This window comes from Mytilus edulis, chromosome 1, assembly GCF_963676685.1.
Source record: "Mytilus edulis chromosome 1, xbMytEdul2.2, whole genome shotgun sequence".
Classification (NCBI taxonomy): domain Eukaryota; kingdom Metazoa; phylum Mollusca; class Bivalvia; order Mytilida; family Mytilidae; genus Mytilus; species Mytilus edulis.
This window is the reverse complement of record NC_092344.1, coordinates 36,703,711-36,723,650: the sequence shown is the minus strand read 5'-3', so window position 1 is coordinate 36,723,650 and position 19,940 is coordinate 36,703,711. Positions and strand designations below refer to the sequence as shown.

Here is a 19,940-nt window from a genome sequence, read left to right as displayed (position 1 = left end):
TGCAGAGAACACGTTCATTCAGAATTAATAAAATCGAATATGGTTAAGATATTTGATCATATTTGGTATACAACTTTTAAAACAAAAATATGTTAATGAACAGCTGACCAGTTTCCGTAGTTTTACATTACGCTTCTGTGTGTATTATAATATTGTTAAAGCCTATATCTGGCAGGTAGATATAAACGAAACTTTGTAAGTTTGTTAAAGTTAAGACCATTGAAATTATCAACTAGTGACATTATATAGAAGCTGCAGCAATTCTGTACCCGTGTTAATTGTCACATATTTCCCAACGCACGGAATTTTACGATCAATGTTCAATGATCATTTTATTTCTAAAAACACGACAGTTTGAGACAATTTACCTTGCAAGTAACATTTTTTCACTTTCTATTAAAAAAAATCACTTCTCTTTACCTTTAATCAAAGTTTATTTTATTTTTTTTCAATTACAGATACTCTCATTCATAATTTTCATCGTAAATATCTTTAGCAATGTGTATTCAAATTGATCACGTGTATTCATCACGTTCATTGGTCGTGTTAAAATAGATTCTTCTTTTCGAACAATGTATTTGCGATCTATTTCTTCAATTTCTGCACTGAAGTTTGAATTTTTTTCAATTTTCTTATTTGCAATCTGTTTCTTCAATTTCTGCACTGAAGTTTTAATTTTTTTTAAATTTTCTTCTAAAAATATCTATCTTCTTGATGATCATTTATGCTATTACATGATAAGATAGTCCGATAAGGCTGAGATGAGCGTGGCTCAGGTAAAACTAATTATCAGTTATTGTGTAACACTGACCGACCTCTCAGCGGTGATCAGCAACTTGACAATTTTAACCAACATTTATAATGAAAATGTGAAAACTAACACGCTGCGGGATCAAGTATTAAGGGACAGCGGACAATTAAGACGCTGCGGGATCTTCGAAAATATTATGAAGGCGCTGCGGCACCGCAGCGTCATATCGGCCTGGGGAGAACACTGAGACCCCCAAAGTAACAATTCTATTTTAAACTCTGGTTTGGGTACCAGAGATGTGTGTACATTGTAAGAGGGTGAAAATCCCCCTTCTGATGTACTGATATTTCAAGCACCCCGATTGAGAATAGAACTCAGGACTTACAGTAGTGGACTTAACCACTGGTATCGGGATTGTTCGCCCTAATAACATGTTCGCCCTGGGTACGTTCGCCCTGAGTTCGTTCGCCCAGAGAGTCTGTTCGCCCTACTAAAAAATATTGATATTCAGGGCATTGAAGTTGAAAAAACTTATTCAGATATTTCTATGGTATATATTCTTGAAATTTATGGAAACAGGGAAATATTTAAAAGTTTTATGGCTTGTTTAGGATCGTTAATTGTTCAATGACAAAATAATTCGGATCACTGATTATTGTGATACTTGTCTTTTGATGGATTATTAATAAAAATCAAATGTTTTGTTTTGATAAAATATTCAGCTTGAAATTAATAAACACAATGATGTACGAACTGTAAATCATGAAACGGATTTACAAGTTCATTATTATACTCGGAGACAGTCCTAGTCTCAGTTATACTGCATACATTCATGATTGACTGAATACAATTATTTTGTTAACAAATATCAATAAAGAGAAATACATTGTACATACCAATTCTACTCTGTAAATCAAAGAGAAAATGATAAAATGATTGCGGCAATATAAATTTTCTGTCAATTTGTAAACAAACTTTAACATATTTTGTTCAAATACTTAAAATTATGCGACTGGACAACAAATAGAAAAAAATATAAATCTGGGCGAATGGACCCTGGGTGAACAGGTATCAGGGCGAACACGTAGTATGGCGAACGTGAATCAGGGCGAACGGACCCGGATTCTTAACCACTAGACCCTGAACTCACATGAATGTTTATACGTGCCTTTTTGGTACCACGCCCCTCTTGATCCAGGAGAGATTTTAAATAAATACAAACAATTGGCATGTATGTTCAGCAAAATAAAAGATAGTAAGTCCAACATATGTATATTCTGAAACTATCGACAGATGCTTTAGTACATGTAAACCATGTGAAAGTATAAAAAAAATATATGTTTAAAAAAATATCACAAATGTTACTGTTTTCCCCCGTATCAATAACCTTCATTACCTGCATGATACACTGATTTCTACTTGAGATGACGGAACTGCTGACGAGCCGGCCTGAAATTGTTGTCCTTGTGGGTATGCCATGACTAGTCTTTAAATGCGAAGTAAAAAAGTATTTTGAAATTTTTAAGTTAATTTTGTAAACAGGAAGTAGAAGATTCTAATTTTAGCTCTTGTCGGTTGCGATATGTATTTCCGAATTTATAATTTATGACATTTCCTATTTTGAAAATGATCGAAATATAAAAAAAAATAAGAAGTTATTTGTTCATTATTTTCCCAATCATATAAATCTATTACTCGATAAACCCTATCACAATTAATTTTATAATTGGCAATTTGTTTTCAATGATATAAGTGACGGATTGTAAAACGAAAGAAGAAACAGAAAGTAGAGATGTGAAATGAGTTTTATTATTCCTCAGCTATCCACAAAACAGGAGGTTGATGAAGTCATTAGGAAAACAGAAGATGTGGTTCTTGTTTTGAGATTTGGCAGGGAAAATGATGTCACGTGTATGCAACTGGATCATATAGTAAGAAAAATATTCAGAAATGTATTTTGCAGGTGTTGACTGTTGTGCATTAATTATCAAGGTTTGTTGCCAAAAGAAAAAAACAACATACATAATAAAATATTCAAAGCTTGTTTGATTGGTAATTTTACACGATGCACTATTTTCAAAGTCCTTATTACTTAAACAGTCTGAACATTAACCAACCTTGAAGCCGCCCAGGAAAAACTGTTGAACCTTGTCAATTGAAATCAAACAGACCTTGTCAGGAGCGGGGTTCACTCATATCTTCAGAGTTGACAACACTGCAGATGAAGTATATTAACCTCTATTATTCAACAATCTATCGAATAAAATTGAAAATGGAAAATTATGGGGAATGTTTAAAAAAATATAACAAGATTTTCTGAGAGCTTCGTTTACATCATTATATCCTTGATAGACAATCACAGTTACTGTCGCACCTGTATGCATTATCCATTAAATGTTAGTCATTAATGAAGGAATGTTACAGACTATGAAAAACATTTTTTTATTGGGGGTAAGAAATAGAAATCTTGGATAATTGACTGTTTTAAATGGAAAATGTTATATATTTAATAATATATATTCTTTCGAGAGTAGTCAATCGAGCAATGTTGTAGGATCAATCAATTCCATTATTATTTTTTTTGTTTTTTGTTTGAATTGAATTGGAATGAAATACATGAAATAGTCTAAATGTTCTGGTACAATAATTTAATGTGATTAATGTGATTTGAATATCCTACATATTGTACATACTTAGAAAGCTAAATATTATTATTGTGCTTAGTCCCTTAGCAACATGTTGCCCGGAAGTATTTAAAAATGTATTATGATGCTGTGTATTTACTTATACATGTACTATAATCTTGGATTTTTTTTTATTCTTTGTAGTTGTCAAAGCTTATTCCAGAGTTGAGGAAAATGGCAGCAATTTATACAGTAGATGTTGATAGTATTCCAGTCTACACCAGATACTTTGACATTTCACTTATACCATCAACTATCTTCTTTTTCAATGCCCAGCATATAAAAGTTGATTGGGGGTAAGATCTAAGAAATAAAAAATATTGATAAACCAAGTTCCATGAAAATAATTGTTTAATCCATCTTAAAGCATTTCTATTTGATTTGAAAAGAGAAAAAGGTTTACGGTAAATAGAAATATTGCCTAAAGTGATCTAAATGATAAATGGTTTTTATGAATGACAACAGCAGTAATCACTGAGTTATGATAAATGTTTTTTTTTATGAATGATGACTGCGGTAATTGCTAATAATATTAGAATTAGAAATGTTTGTCCAATTTGAGTTTTAATTTAATTTTGAGTTATCTCCCATATTATTTTGATGGATCACTCAAACTACATATTCTTGTTTCTACCGTCTACAATTTTGGAGAGTGTCCTTTGTTGAATATGTACATAGACCAAGGTGAGTAACACAAGCTCCTTAGAGCCTCTAGTTTGTGTTTTTGTGGCTATGTCATCTCATGAAAAGCATGTTTTAAATTTTCCTGCTATATTTTTTTGTAAAAAAATCTTATGGCAGTAAAACCTGTGCCTAGAGATATCTGTTTAGTTAAGTGGAATGTATGAATATAAATCCATCTCAGGTTTGATGTTGAACATTCAATCTAATGCGTTGTGTCTGGAGAGGCCATATCTATGTACTATAAAAAAAAACCTTGAACCAAACTTTGAGGGTGTGTGTAATGGCCTTTGGCAAAGCAAAATTTGTGATCACGAATATCCAGCTATTTTCTCCTTAGTGGTCCAAATTTCAGGTCCTGTATTCTGGTGGCTCTTTTATAAATTATAATGTGCTCTTTAAAGTCCTGAATATCAATGAAATATATGTTAGCAAACAACATTCAATAAATCATGTTTATTGTGATGTTTTCAAACTGTAATACAATTCAACAAGGAGCTTAGGCTCACAAAAAACAACAAGCTATAAAGAGCCTTAAAAACGACAAGTGTAAAAGCATTCAAACAGGAAAACCAACGCACTAATATATATAAAAAACAAGAAAAATTACTGAAATCCGAGGACAATTCAAAATGAATAGTTCATAATCAAATGACAAGGTCAAAAGGTCAAACACATAAAATGTATGGTTTAAAACAACTGTAGAGATTTACATGTAATATCTGTGTTTAAAGAGGCTGGTGGGTATAAAAAATTCAGCAAAATTTTAAACATTATTTTTTTCATTACAAATTTTATTAGTTGTTACTTTATGATATGGTAAAAAAGTACCTCAACAAAAATGCATCTTATTGTGAGCTTAAATGAACGGTGACCCAATATTTTTTTTTTTTCTATAAAGTATAGGATAAAGTTTATTTATAGAGAAAAATAGCCAAATCCCATATTTAAAAAAAATTTAAAAAATTATACCCGAGCCCCCTTAATGAGGAAACAATTGATTTGATATTGGAATATATTATTTCTTTACAGGACTCCTGATCACACCAAATTTATTGGAAGTTTTAAAACTAAACAAGATTTTATAGATGTTGTGGAGATGATCTTTAGAGGTGCAATGAAGGGCAAAGTGATGATCAAAAGTCCATTAGATCAAGAAAATATTCCAAAATATGACCTTGTGTATAAAGATATATAGAGCTGACAATCTGTATGTGATATTTCACAAACATTGTGTATTTGTTTATTATCCATTGCTGGCAGGTCAGTGAATAGAAGTTTAGAAGAGATGTAAGCCAGGTATTCATAAGTGAAAAAGCTGAAAAATAAAATGGACCAATTATACCATGAATTTTCATTATCATAATTATGATGTATATAGTTATAAGATGGGGTATGAGTACCAATGAGACATCTCTACATCAAAGTCAAAATTTTGTTAAGTAAACCGTTATAGGTCAAAACAGTTTCAACACTGAGCCTTGTCTCACACTGAATAGCAAGCTATAAAGGGCCCCAAAATAACTATTGTAAAACCATTCAAAAGGAAAACCAACAGTCTAATTTATATAAAAAACAGGAAACAAGAAACACTAATGAACCACATCAACAAACGACAACTGCTGAACATGCAAGTATTGTCGTTTTTTCTGTTACAATAATACATTCCAAATTCCATCAAAGCACAAGTTAGTGCTAATGCTTAATGTCCATTAGCACATAACATGTCCCTGGAAGGATTTCGGACTGAATTGTCACCTGTATGTTTAACATTTTCCTTGTGAATCATTGGTTAATTCATTTCCAATCCCTCTGCAACCACAGGCTAGTGCTAATTTTTGTTAATCGTTTGAAAATAACAAGTACCTGGGAAGATATCAGATTGTTGTTGTAGATTTGTTGTCCGGATCTTTGTTGTCTGTTTCTTTTTCTCTTCGTCTGTGGTGTTATTTCGATGATCTCTCTCAAAGCACAGGCTAGTGCTAATGTTATAATATCATTAGCACATAGTAAGTACCTGGAATGATTTCAAAAATATTTTCTCGGCTTCTCTTCTCTGGCTTTTTCAAAGTTTCGGCTGTATTTTTCCAAAGATGTTATTTCCCGATTCCCTCTCCAAGCACACACTAGTGCTAATGTAAATTTATCATTAGCACTTAGTAAGTACCCAGGAAGATTTCAGATTCTCTGTGACTTTGTTTTTCTGATGAATATTTTGTTCTGACAGTTTTTCACCAAAATCTTTGTATTTAAAGACTGAGATATCAACACTTCATAAGTATCATATTGCATCTCTTGTCTGAGCTTCTGATGTTTGAAGAGCATATGAGAAAGTCGTTCAATTTCGATTAATGTGATAATTGATGAGATCGATGTTTGTATCCCAAGCCAAGTTTTCACCATTTTCGCTGACAATAATCACGAATATTTTTAAATGTGATACTTTAAACCACAGTAATGAAAATAGTCTTCTTTTTTCTTTTTTAACAAACTTGATATATTTGAAACCTAGCCGAAAATGTGATGTTTTTCGACCAAATTAAGTGATGATGTTTAAAGTTGTCTCCCAGTACAGACTAGTGCTTATAACTATTCTTAAACTAGCACATAATAAGTATTGGGGACAAATTTAAGATGAACATTCATTCAAATGTTTCTTTTGCTCATGTAGAAAGACATCCATGACCTTTGATACGATGATACTTTCCAAATTCCCTCCAAGCACAAGCTAGTGCTAATGCTTATTGTCCATTGGCACATAACATGTCCCTGGAAGGATTTTGGACTGACAGGCTAGTGCTATTTTTTGTAAATCGTTTGGACATAACAAGTACCTGGGAAGATATCAGATTGTTAGCGTAGATCTGTTGTCCGGATCTTTGTTGTCTGTTTCTTTTTCTCTTCGTCTGTGGTGTTATTTCGGTGTCTCTCTCCAAGCACAGGCTAGTGCTAATGTTATAATATCATTAGCACATAGTAAGTACCTGGAAAGATTTCAAAAATATTTTCTCGGCTTCTCATCTCTGGCTTTTTCAAAGTTTCGGCTGTATTTCTCTAAAGATGTTATTTTCCAATCCCCTCTCCCAGCACAGACTAGTGCTAATGTAAATTTATCATTAGCACTTAGTAAGTACCCGGGAAGATTTCAGATTCTCTATGACTTTGTTCTTCTGATGAATATTTCGTTCTGACAGTTTTTCATCAAAATCTTTGTATTTAAAGACAGAGTTGTCAACACTTGATAAGTGTCATATTGCATCTCTTGTCTGAGCTTCTGATGTTTGAAGAGCATAATGAGAAAGTTGTTCTATTTGGATTAATGTCATAATTGATGAGATCGATGTTTGTATCCAAGCCAAGTTTATACCATTTTCGCTGACAATAATGACGAATATATTCAAATGTGATATTTGAATCTAGCCGAAAATGTGATGTTTTTCGACCAAAATAAATGATGACATTTAAACTTGTCACCCAGTACTGACAAGTGCTTGTAACTCTTCTTAAACTAGCACATAATAGGTACTTGGGGACAAATTTAAGATGAACATTCATCAACCAGTTTCTTTTGCTCATGTAGAAAGACATCCATGACCTTTGATACGATGATACTTTCCAAATTCCCTCCAAGCACAAGCTAGTGCTAATGCTTATTGTCCATTGGCACATAACATTTCCCTGGAAGGATTTTGGACTGACAGGCTAGTGCTAATTTTTGTTAATCGTTTGAAAATAACAAGTACCTGGGAAGATATCAGATTGTTGGCGTAGATCTGTTGTCCGGATCTTTGTTGTCTGTTTCTTTTTCTCTTCGTCTGTGGTGTTATTTCGATGATCTCTCTCCAAGCACAGGCTAGTGCTAATGTTATAATATCATTAGCACATAGTAAGTACCTGGAAAGATTTCAAAAATATTTTCTCGACTTCTCTTCTCTGACTTTTTCAAAGTTTCGGCTGTATTTCTCTAAAGATGTTATTTTCCGATCCCCTCTCTAAGCACAGACTAGTGCTAATGTAAATTTATCATTAGCACTTAGTAAGTACCCGGGGAGATTTCAGACTCTGTGACTTTGTTCTTCTGATGAATATTTCGTTCTGACAGTTTTTCACCAGAATCTTTGTATTTAAAGACTGAGGTGTCAACACTTGATAAGTGTCATATTGCATCTCTTGTCTGAGCTTCTGATGTTTGAAGAGCATATGAGAAAGTCGTCCAATTTCGATTAATGTCATAATTGATGAGATCGATGTTTGTATCCCAAGCCAAGTTTTCACCATTTTCGCTGACAATAATCACGAATATTTTTAAATGTGATACTTTAAACCACAGTAATGAAAATAGTCTTCTTTTTTCTTTTCTTTTTTAACAAACTTGATATATTTGAAACCTAGCCGAAAATGTGATGTTTTTCGACCAAAATAAATGATGACATTTAAACTTGTCTCCCAGTACAGACTAGTGCTTGTAACTATTCTTAAACTAGCGCATAATAAGTACGTGGGGACAAATTTAAGATGAACATTCATCAACTTGTTTGTTTTTCTCATGTAAAAGACATCCATGACCTTTGATACGATGATACTTTCCAAATTCCCTCCAAGCACAAGCTAGTGCTAATGCTTATTGTCCATTGGCACATAACATGTCCCTGGAAGGATTTTGGACTGACAGGCTAGTGCTAATTTTTGTTAATCGTTTGAAAATAACAAGTACCTGGGAAGATATCAGATTGTTGGCGTAGATCTGTTGTCCGGATCTTTGTTGTCTGTTTCTTTTTCTCTTCGTCTGTGGTGTTATTTCGATGATCTCTCTCCAAGCACAGGCTAGTGCTAATGTTATAATATCATTAGCACATAGTAAGTACCTGGAAAGATTTCAAAAATATTTTCTCGACTTCTCTTCTCTGGCTTTTTCAAAGTTTCGGCTGTATTTCTCTAAAGATGTTATTTTCCTATCCCCTCTCCAAGCACAGACTAGTGCTAATGTAAATTTATCATTAGCACTTAGTAAGTACCCGGGAAGATTTCAGATTCTCTGTGACTTTGTTCTTCTGATGAATATTTCGTTCTGACAGTTTTTCACCAAAATCTTTGTATTTAAAGACTGAGGTGTCAACACTTGATAAGTGTCATATTGCATCTCTTGTCTGAGCTTCTGATGTTTGAAGAGCATATGAGAAAGTCGTCAAATTTCGATTAATGTCATAATTGATGAGATCGATGTTTGTATCCCAAGCCAAGTTTTCACCATTTTCGCTGACAATAATCACGAATATTTTTAAATGTGATACTTTAAACCACAGTAATGAAAATAGTCTTCTTTTTTCTTTTTTTAACAAACTTGATATGTTTGAAACCTAGCCGAAAATGTGATGTTTTCGACCAAAATAAATGATGACATTTAAACTTGTCTCCCAGTACAGACTAGTGCTTGTAACTATTCTTAAACTAGCGCATAATAAGTATGTGGGGACAAATTTAAGATGAACATTCATCAACCTGTTTATTTTTCTCATGTAGAAAGACATCCATGACCTTTGATACGATGATACTTTCCAAATTCCCTCCAAGCACAAGCTAGTGCTAATGCTTATTGTCCATTGGCACATAACATGTCCCTGGAAGGATTTTGGACTGACAGGCTAGTGCTAATTTTTGTTAATCGTTTGAAAATAACAAGTACTTGGGAAGATATCAGATTGTTGGCGTAGATCTGTTGTCCGAATCTTTGTTGTCTGTTTCTTTTTTTCTTCGTCTGTGGTGTTATTTCGATGATCTCTCTCCAAGCACAGGCTAGTGCTAATGTTATAATATCATTAGCACATAGTAAGTACTTGGAGAGATTTCAAAAATGTTTTCTCGGCTTCTCTTCTCTGGCTTTTTCAAAGTTTCGGCTGTATTTCTCTAAATATGTTATTTTCCGATCCCCTCTCCAAGCACAGACTAGTGCTAATGTAAATTTATCATTAGCACTTAGTAAGTACCCGGGAAGATTTCAGATTCTCTGTGACTTTGTTCTTCTGATGAATATTTCGTTCTGACAGTTTTTCACCAAAATCTTTGTATTTAAAGACTGAGGTGTCAACACTTGATAAGTGTCATATTGCATCTCTTGTCTGAGCTTCTGATGTTTGAAGAGCATATGAGAAAGTCGTCCAATTTCGATTAATGTGATAATTGATGAGGTCGATGTTTGTATCCCAAGCCAAGTTTTCACCATTTTCGCTGACAATAATCACGAATATTTTAAAATGTGATACTTTAAACCACAGTAATGAAAATAGTCTTCTTTTTTCTTTTCTTTTTTAACAAACTTGATATATTTAAAACCTAGCCGAAAATGTGATGTTTTTCGACCAAAATAAATGATGACATTTAAACTTGTCTCCCAGTACAGACTAGTGCTTGTAACTATTCTTAAACTAGCGCATAATAAGTACTTGGGGACAAATTTAAGATGAACATTCATCAACCTGTTTATTTTTCTCATGTAGAAAGACATCCATGACCTTTGATGCGATGATACTTTCCAAATTCCCTCCAAACACAAGCTAGTGCTAATGCTTATTGTCCATTGGCACATAACATGTCCCTGGAAGGATTTTGGACTGACAGGCTAGTGCTATTTTTTGTTAATCGTTTGAAAATAACAAGTACCTGGGAAGATATCAGATTGTTGGCGTAGATCTGTTGTCCGGATCTTTGTTGTCTGTTTCTTTTTCTCTTCGTCTGTGGTGTTATTTCGATGATCTCTCTCCAAGCACAGGCTAGTGCTAATGTTATAATATCATTAGCACATAGTAAGTACCTGGAAAGATTTCAAAAATATTTTCTCGGCTTCTCTTTTCTGGCTTTTTCAAAGTTTCGGCTGTATTTCTCTAAATATGTTATTTTCCTATCCCCTCTCCAAGCACAGACTAGTGCTAATGTAAATTTATCATTAGCACTTAGTAAGTACCCGGGAAGATTTCAGATTCTCTGTGACTTTGTTCTTCTGATGAATATTTCGTTCTGACAGTTTTTCACCAAAATCTTTGTATTTAAAGACTGAGGTGTCAACACTTGATAAGTGTCATATTGCATCTCTTGTCTGAGCTTCTGATGTTTGAAGAGCATATGAGAAAGTCGTCAAATTTCGATTAATGTCATAATTGATGAGATCGATGTTTGTATCCCAAGCCAAGTTTTCACCATTTTCGCTGACAATAATCACGAATATTTTTAAATGTGATACTTTAAACCACAGTAATGAAAATAGTCTTCTTTTTAGCTCACCTGGCCCAAAGGGCCAAGTGAGCTTTTCCCATCACTTGGCGTCCGGCGTCCGTCGTCGTCGTCCGTCGTCGTTAGCTTTTACAAAAATCTTCTCCTCTGAAACTACTGGGCCAAATTAAACCAAACTTGGCCACAATCATCATTGGGGTATCTAGTTTAAAAAATGTGTGGCGTGACCTGGTCAACCAACCAAGATGGCCACCACGGCTAAAAATAGAACATAGGGGTAAAATGCAGTTTTTGGCTTATAACTCAAAAACCAAAGCATTTAGAGCAAATCTGACATGGGTATAATTGTTTATCAGGTGAAGATCTATCAGCCCTGAAATTTTCAGATGAATCGGACAACCCGTTGTTGGGTTGCTGCCCCTGAATTGGTAATTTTAAAGAAATTTTGCTGTTTTTGGTTATTATTTTGAATATTATTATAGATAGAGATAAACTGTAAACAGCAATAATGTTCAGCAAAGTAAGATTTACAAATAAGTCAACATGACCTAAATGGTCAGTTGACCCCTTTAGGAGTTATTGCCCTTTATAGTCAATTTTTAACAATTTTTCGTAAATCTTAGTTATCTTTTACAAAAATCTTCTCCTCTGAAACTACTGGGACAAATTAATCCAAACTTGGCAACAATCATCTTTGGGGTATCTTGTTTTAAAAATATGTGGCGTGACCCGTTCAACCAACCAAGATGGCCATGGGCTAAAAATAGAACATAGGGGTAAAATGCAGTTTTTGGCTTATAACTCAAAAACCAAAGCATTTAGAGCAAATCTGACATGGGATTAAATTGTTTAGCAGATCAATATCTATCTGCCCTTCAATTTTCAGATGAATCTGACAACCCGTTGTTGGGTTGCTGCCCGTGAATAGGTAATTTTAAGGAAATTTTGCTGTTTTTGGTTATTATCTTGAATATTATTATAGATAAAGATAAACTGTAAACAGCAATAATGTTCAGCAAAGTAAGATTCACAAATAAGTCAACATGACCGAAATGGTCAGTTGACCCCCTAAGGAGTTATTTTCCTTTATAGTCAATTTTTAACAATTTTCATAAAATTTGTAAATTTTTACTAACATTTTCCACTGAAACTACTGGGCCAATTCTTTATAGATAGAGATAATTGTAAGCATTAAGACTGTTTAGTAAAGTAAGATTTACAAACACATCACCATCATCAAAACACAATTTTGTCATGAATCCATCTGCTTCCTTTGTTTAATATTCACATATACCAAGGTGAGCGACACAGGCTCTTTAGAGCCTCTAGTTTCTTTTTTTAACAAACTTGATATGTTTGAAACCTAGCCGAAAATGTGATGTTTTTCGACCAAAATAAATGATGACATTTAAACTTGTCTCCCAGTACAGACTAGTGCTTATAACTATTCTTAAACTAGCACATAATAAGTACGTGGGGACAAATTTAAGATGAACATTCATCAACCTGTTTATTTTTCTCATGTAGAAAGACATCCATGACCTTTGATACGATGATACTTTCCAAATCCCCTCCAAGCACAAGCTAGTGCTAATGCTTATTGTCCATTGGCACATAACATGTCCCTGGAAGGATTTTGGACTGACAGGCTAGTGCTAATTTTTGTTAATCGTTTGAAAATAACAAGTACCTGGGAAGATATCAGATTGTTGGCGTAGATCTGTTGTCCGGATCTTTGTTGTCTGTTTCTTTTTCTCTTCGTCTGTGGTGTTATTTCGATGATCTCTCTCCAAGCACAGGCTAGTGCTAATGTTATAATATCATTAGCACATAGTAAGAACCTGGAAAGATTTCAAAAATATTTTCTCGACTTCTCTTCTCTGACTTTTTCAAAGTTTCGGCTGTATTTCTCTAAAGATGTTATTTTCCGATCCCCTCTGTAACCACAGACTAGTGCTAATGTAAATTTATCATTAGCACTTAGTAAGTACCCGGGGAGATTTCAGACTCTCTGTGACTTTGTTCTTCTGATGAATATTTCGTTCTGACAGTTTTTCACCAGAATCTTTGTATTTAAAGACTGAGGTGTCAACACTTGATAAGTGTCATATTGCATCTCTTGTCTGAGCTTCTGATGTTTGAAGAGCATATGAGAAAGTCGTCCAATTTCGATTAATGTGATAATTGATGAGATCGATATTTGTATTCCAAGCCAAGTTTTCACCATTTTCGCTGACAATAATCACGAATATTTTAAAATGTGATACTTTAAACCACAGTAATGAAAATAGTCTTCTTTTTTCTTTTCTTTTTTAACAAACTTGATATATTTGAAACCTAGCCGAAAATGTGATGTTTTTCGACCAAAATAAACGATGACATTTAAACTTGTCTCCCAGTACAGACTAGTGCTTGTAACTATTCTTAAACTAGCGCATAATAAGTACGTGGGGACAAATTTAAGATGAACATTCATCAACCTGTTTATTTTTCTCATGTAGAAAGACATCCATGACCTTTGATACGATGATACTTTCCAAATTCCCTCCAAGCACAAGCTAGTGCTAATGCTTATTGTCCATTGGCACATAACATGTCCCTGGAAGGATTTGGACTGACAGGCTAGTGTTAATTTTTGTTAATCGTTTGAAAATAACAAGTACCTGGGAAGATATCAGATTGTTGGCGTAGATCTGTTGTCCGGATCTTTGTTGTCTGTTTCTTTTTCTCTTCGTCTGTGGTGTTATTTCGATGATCTCTCTCCAAGCACAGGCTAGTGCTAATGTTATAATATCATTAGCACATAGTAAGTACCTGGAAAGATTTCAAAAATATTTTCTCGGCTTCTCTTCTCTGGCTTTTTCAAAGTTTCGACTGTATTTCTCTAAAGATGTTATTTTCCTATCCCCTCTCCAAGCACAGACTAGTGCTAATGTAAATTTATCATTAGCACTTAGTAAGTACCCGGGAAGATTTCAGATTCTCTGTGACTTTGTTCTTCTGATGAATATTTCGTTCTGACAGTTTTTCACCAAAATCTTTGTATTTAAAGACTGAGATATCAACACTTGATAAGTGTCATATTGCATCTCTTGTCTGAGCTTCTGATGTTTGAAGAGCATATGAGAAAGTCGTCAAATTTCGATTAATGTCATAATTGATGAGATCGATGTTTGTATCCCAAGCCAAGTTTTCACCATTTTCGCTGACAATAATCACGAATATTTTTAAATGTGATACTTTAAACCACAGTAATGAAAATAGTCTTCTTTTTTCTTTTTTAAACAAACTTGATATGTTTGAAACCTAGCCGAAAATGTGATGTTTTTCGACCAAAATAAATGATGACATTTAAACTTGTCTTCCAGTACAGACTAGTGCTTGTAACTATTCTTAAACTAGCGCATAATAAGTACGTGGGGACAAATTTAAGATGAACATTCATCAACTTGTTTATTTTTCTCATGTAAAAGACATCCATGACCTTTGATACGATGATACTTTCCAAATTCCCTCCAACCACAAGCTAGTGCTAATGCTTATTGTCCATTGGCACATAACATGTCCCTGGAAGGATTTTGGACTGACAGGCTAGTGCTAATTTTTGTTAATCGTTTGAAAATAACAAGTACCTGGGAAGATATCAGATTGTTGGCGTAGATCTGTTGTCCGGATCTTTGTTGTCTGTTTCTTTTTCTCTTCGTCTGTGGTGTTATTTCGATGATCTCTCTCCAAGCACAGGCTAGTGCTAATGTTATAATATCATTAGCACATAGTAAGTACCTGGAAAGATTTCAAAAATATTTTCTCGGCTTCTCTTCTCTGGCTTTTTCAAAGTTTCGGCTGTATTTCTCTAAAGATGTTATTTTCCTATCCCCTCTCCAAGCACAGACTAGTGCTAATGTAAATTTATCATTAGCACTTAGTAAGTACCCGGGAAGATTTCAGATTCTCTGTGACTTTGTTCTTCTGATGAATATTTCGTTCTGACAGTTTTTCACCAAAATCTTTGTATTTAAAGACGGAGGTGTCAACACTTGATAAGTGTCATATTGCATCTCTTGTCTGAGCTTCTGATGTTTGAAGAGCATATGAGAAAGTCGTCCAATTTCGATTAATGTCATAATTGATGAGGTCGATGTTTGTATCCCAAGCCAAGTTTTCACCATTTTCGCTGACAATAATCTGGAATATTTTTAAATGTGATACTTTAAACCACAGTAATGAAAATAGTCTTCTTTTTTCTTTTTTTAACAAACTTGATATGTTTGAAACCTAGCCGAAAATATGATGTTTTTCGACCAAAATAAATGATGACATTTAAACTTGTCTTCCAGTACAGACTAGTGCTTGTAACTATTCTTAAACTAGCGCATAATAAGTACGTGGGGACAAATTTAAGATGAACATTCATCAACCTGTTTATTTTTCTCATGTAGAAAGACATCCATGACCTTTGATACGATGATACTTTCCAAATTCCCCCCAAGCACAAGCTAGTGCTAATGCTTATTGTCCATTGGCACATAACATGTCCCTGGAAGGATTTTGGACTGACAGGCTAGTGCTAATTTTTGTTAATCGTTTGAAAATAACAAGTACCTGGGAAGATATCAGATTGTTGGCGTAGATCTGTTGTCCGGATCTTTGTTGTCTGTTTCTTTTTCTCTTCGTCTGTGGTGTTATTTCGATGATCTCTCTCCAAGCACAGGCTTGTGCTAATGTTATAATATCATTAGCACATAGTAAGTACCTGGAAAGATTTCAAAAATATTTTCTCGGCTTCTCTTCTCTGGCTTTTTCAAAGTTTCGGCTGTATTTCTCTAAAGATGTTATTTTCCGATCCCCTCTCCAAGCACAGACTAGTGCTAATGTAAATTTATCATTAGCACTTAGTAAGTACCCGGGAAGATTTCAGATTCTCTGTGACTTTGTTCTTCTGATGAATATTTCGTTCTGACAGTTTTTCACCAAAATCTTTGTATTTAAAGACTGAGATGTCAACACTTGATAAGTGTCATATTGCATCTCTTGGTTGAGCTTCTGATGTTTGAAGAGCATATGAGAAAGTCGTCCAATTTCGATTAATGTCATAATTGATGAGATCGATGTTTGTATTCCAAGCCAAGTTTTCACCATTTTCGCTGACAATAATCACGAATATTTTTGAATGTGATACTTTAAACCACAGTAATGAAAATAGTCTTCTTTTTTCTTTTTTGAACAAACTTGATATGTTTGAAACCTAGCCGAAAATGTGATGTTTTTCGACCAAAATAAATGATGACATTTAAACTTGTCTCCCAGTACAGACTAGTGCTTGTAACTATTCTTAAACTAGCGCATAATAAGTACGTGGGGACAAATTTAAGATGAACATTCATCAACCTGTTTATTTTTCTCATGTAGAAAGACATCCATGACCTTTGATACGATGATACTTTCCAAATTCCCTCCAAGCACAAGCTAGTGCTAATGCTTATTGTCCATTGGCACATAACATGTCCCTGGAAGGATTTGGACTGACAGGCTAGTGCTAATTTTTGTTAATCGTTTGAAAATAACAAGTACCTGGGAAGATATCAGATTGTTGGCGTAGATCTGTTGTCCGGATCTTTGTTGTCTGTTTCTTTTTCTCTTCGTCTGTGGTGTTATTTCGATGATCTCTCTCCAAGCACAGGCTAGTGCTAATGTTATAATATCATTAGCACATAGTAAGTACCTGGAAAGATTTCAAAAATATTTTCTCGGCTTCTCTTCTCTGGCTTTTTCAAAGTTTCGGCTGTATTTCTCTAAAGATGTTATTTTCCGATCCCCTCTCCAAGCACAGACTAGTGCTAATGTAAATTTATCATTAGCACTTAGTAAGTACCCGGGAAGATTTCAGATTCTCTGTGACTTTGTTCTTCTGATGAATATTTCGTTCCGACAGTTTTTCACCAAAATCTTTGTATTTAAAGACTGAGATGTCAACACTTGATAAGTGTCATATTGCATCTCTTGTCTGAGCTTCTGATGTTTGAAGAGCATATGAGAAAGTCGTCAAATTTCGATTAATGTGATAATTGATGAGATCGATGTTTGTATCCCAAGCCAAGTTTTCACCATTTTCGCTGACAATAATCACGAATATTTTTGAATGTGATACTTTAAACCACAGTAATGAAAATAGTCTTCTTTTTTCTTTTTTGAACAAACTTGATATGTTTGAAACCTAGCCGAAAATGTGATGTTTTTCGACCAAAATAAATGATGACATTTAAACTTGTCTCCCAGTACAGACTAGTGCTTGTAACTATTCTTAAACTAGCGCATAATAAGTACGTGGGGACAAATTTAAGATGAACATTCATCAACCTGTTTATTTTTCTCATGTAGAAAGACATCCATGACCTTTGATACGATGATACTTTCCAAATTCCCTCCAAGCACAAGCTAGTGCTAATGCTTATTGTCCATTGGCACATAACATGTCCCTGGAAGGATTTTGGACTGACAGGCTAGTGCTAATTTTTGATAATCGTTTGAAAATAACAAGTACCTGGGAAGATATCAGATTGTTGGCGTAGATCTGTTGTCCGGATCTTTGTTGTCTGTTTCTTTTTCTCTTCGTCTGTGGTGTTATTTCGATGATCTCTCTCCAAGCACAGGCTAGTGCTAATGTTATAATATCATTAGCACATAGTAAATACTTGGAAAGATTTCGAAAAAATATTTTCTTGGCTTTTCTTCTCTGGCTTTTTCAAAGTTTCGGCTGTATTTCTTCAAAGATGTTATTTTCCTATCCCCTCTCCAAGCACAGACTAGTGCTAATGTAAATTTATCATTAGCACTTAGTAAGTACCCGGGAAGATTTCAGATTCTCTGTGACTTTGTTCTTCTGATGAATATTTCGTTCTGACAGTTTTTCACCAAAATCTTTGTATTTAAAGACTGAGGTGTCAACACTTGATAAGTGTCATATTGCATCTCTTGTCTGAGCTTCTGATGTTTGAAGAGCATATGAGAAAGTCGTCCAATTTCGATTAATGTCATAATTGATGAGGTCGATGTTTGTATCCCAAGCCAAGTTTTCACCATTTTCGCTGACAATTATCACGGATATTTTTGAATGTGATACTTTAAACCACAGTAATGAAAATAGTCTTCTTTTTTCTTTTTTTAACAAACTTGATATGTTTGAAACCTAGCCGAAAATGTGATGTTTTTCGACCAAAATAAATGATGACATTTAAACTTGTCTCCCAGTACAGACTAGCGCTTGTAACTATTCTTAAACTAGCGCATAATAAGTATGTGGGGACAAATTTAAGATGAACATTCATCAACCTGTTTATTTTTCTCATGTAGAAAGACATCCATGACCTTTGATACGATGATACTTTCCAAATTCCCTCCAAGCACAAGCTAGTGCTAATGCTTATTGTCCATTGGCACATAACATGTCCCTGGAAGGATTTGGACTGACAGGCTAGTGCTAATTTTTGTTAATCGTTTGAAAATAACAAGTACCTGGGAAGATATCAGATTGTTGGCGTAGATCTGTTGTCCGGATCTTTGTTGTCTGTTTCTTTTTCTCTTCGTCTGTGGTGTTACTTCGATGATCTCTCTCCAAGCACAGGCTAGTGCTAATGTTATAATATCATTACCACATAGTAAGTACCTGGAAAGATTTCAAAAATATTTTCTCGGCTTCTCTTCTCTGGCTTTTTCAAAGTTTCGACTGTATTTCTCTAAAGATGTTATTTTCCTATCCCCTCTCCAAGCACAGACTAGTGCTAATGTAAATTTATCATTAGCACTTAGTAAGTACCCGGGAAGATTTCAGATTCTCTGTGACTTTGTTCTTCTGATGAATATTTCGTTCTGACAGTTTTTCACCAAAATCTTTGTATTTAAAGACTGAGGTGTCAACACTTGATAAGTGTCATATTGCATCTCTTGTCTGAGCTTCTGATGTTTGAAGAGCATATGAGAAAGTCGTCAAATTTCGATTAATGTGATAATTGATGAGATCGATGTTTGTATCCCAAGCCAAGTTTTCACCATTTTCGCTGACAATAATCACGAATATTTTTGAATGTGATACTTTAAACCACAGTAATGAAAATAGTCTTCTTTTTTCTTTTTTGAACAAACTTGATATGTTTGAAACCTAGCCGAAAATGTGATGTTTTTCGACCAAAATAAATGATGACATTTAAACTTGTCTCCCAGTACAGACTAGTGCTTGTGTGCAAGCACAGGCTAGTGCTAATGTTATAATATCATTAGCACATAGTAAATACTTGGAAAGATTTCGAAAAAATATTTTCTTGGCTTCTCTTCTCTGGCTTTTTCAAAGTTTCGGCTGTATTTCTTCAAAGATGTTATTTTCCTATTCCCTCTCCAAGCAAAGACTAGTGCTAATGTAAATTTATCATTAGCACTTAGTAAGTACCCGGGAAGATTTCAGATTCTCTGTGACTTTGTTCTTCTGATGAATATTTCGTTCTGACAGTTTTTCACCAAAATCTTTGTATTTAAAGACTGAGGTGTCAACACTTGATAAGTGTCATATTGCATCTCTTGTCTGAGCTTCTGATGTTTGAAGAGCATAT

The 19,940-nt window shown here is 34.2% G+C and overlaps 2 protein-coding genes across 4 annotated transcripts in view; one reads left to right on the top strand and one right to left on the bottom strand.

Moving 5' to 3' along the window:
- LOC139512101 (copine-8-like) overlaps window positions 1–2,303 on the bottom strand; it is a 38,426-nt gene extending 36,123 nt beyond the window's left edge. For both annotated transcript variants that reach the window (XM_071299490.1, XM_071299499.1), the window contains exon 1: window positions 2,148–2,303. In XM_071299490.1, coding sequence (XP_071155591.1) covers window positions 2,148–2,230 — 83 coding nt within the window. In that variant the 5' untranslated portion in view covers window positions 2,231–2,303. The remainder of the gene's footprint in view (window positions 1–2,147) is intronic.
- A 190-nt stretch (window positions 2,304–2,493) lies between these two features.
- On the top strand, window positions 2,494–5,460 carry LOC139512113 (thioredoxin-like protein 4B). 2 transcript variants are annotated; one of them, XM_071299509.1, is made up of 3 exons: window positions 2,494–2,682; window positions 3,580–3,731; window positions 5,149–5,460. In XM_071299509.1, the coding sequence occupies exons 1-3, from the start codon at window positions 2,551–2,553 to the stop codon at window positions 5,312–5,314; spliced, it is 450 nt and encodes a 149-aa protein (XP_071155610.1). In that variant the 5' UTR covers window positions 2,494–2,550; the 3' UTR covers window positions 5,315–5,460. The 2 variants fall into 2 exon arrangements, with proteins under 2 accessions (XP_071155610.1, XP_071155614.1); XM_071299513.1 differs by lacking the exon at window positions 2,494–2,682 and adding an exon at window positions 2,901–2,977.
- Window positions 5,461–19,940: the final 14,480 nt, after the last annotated feature.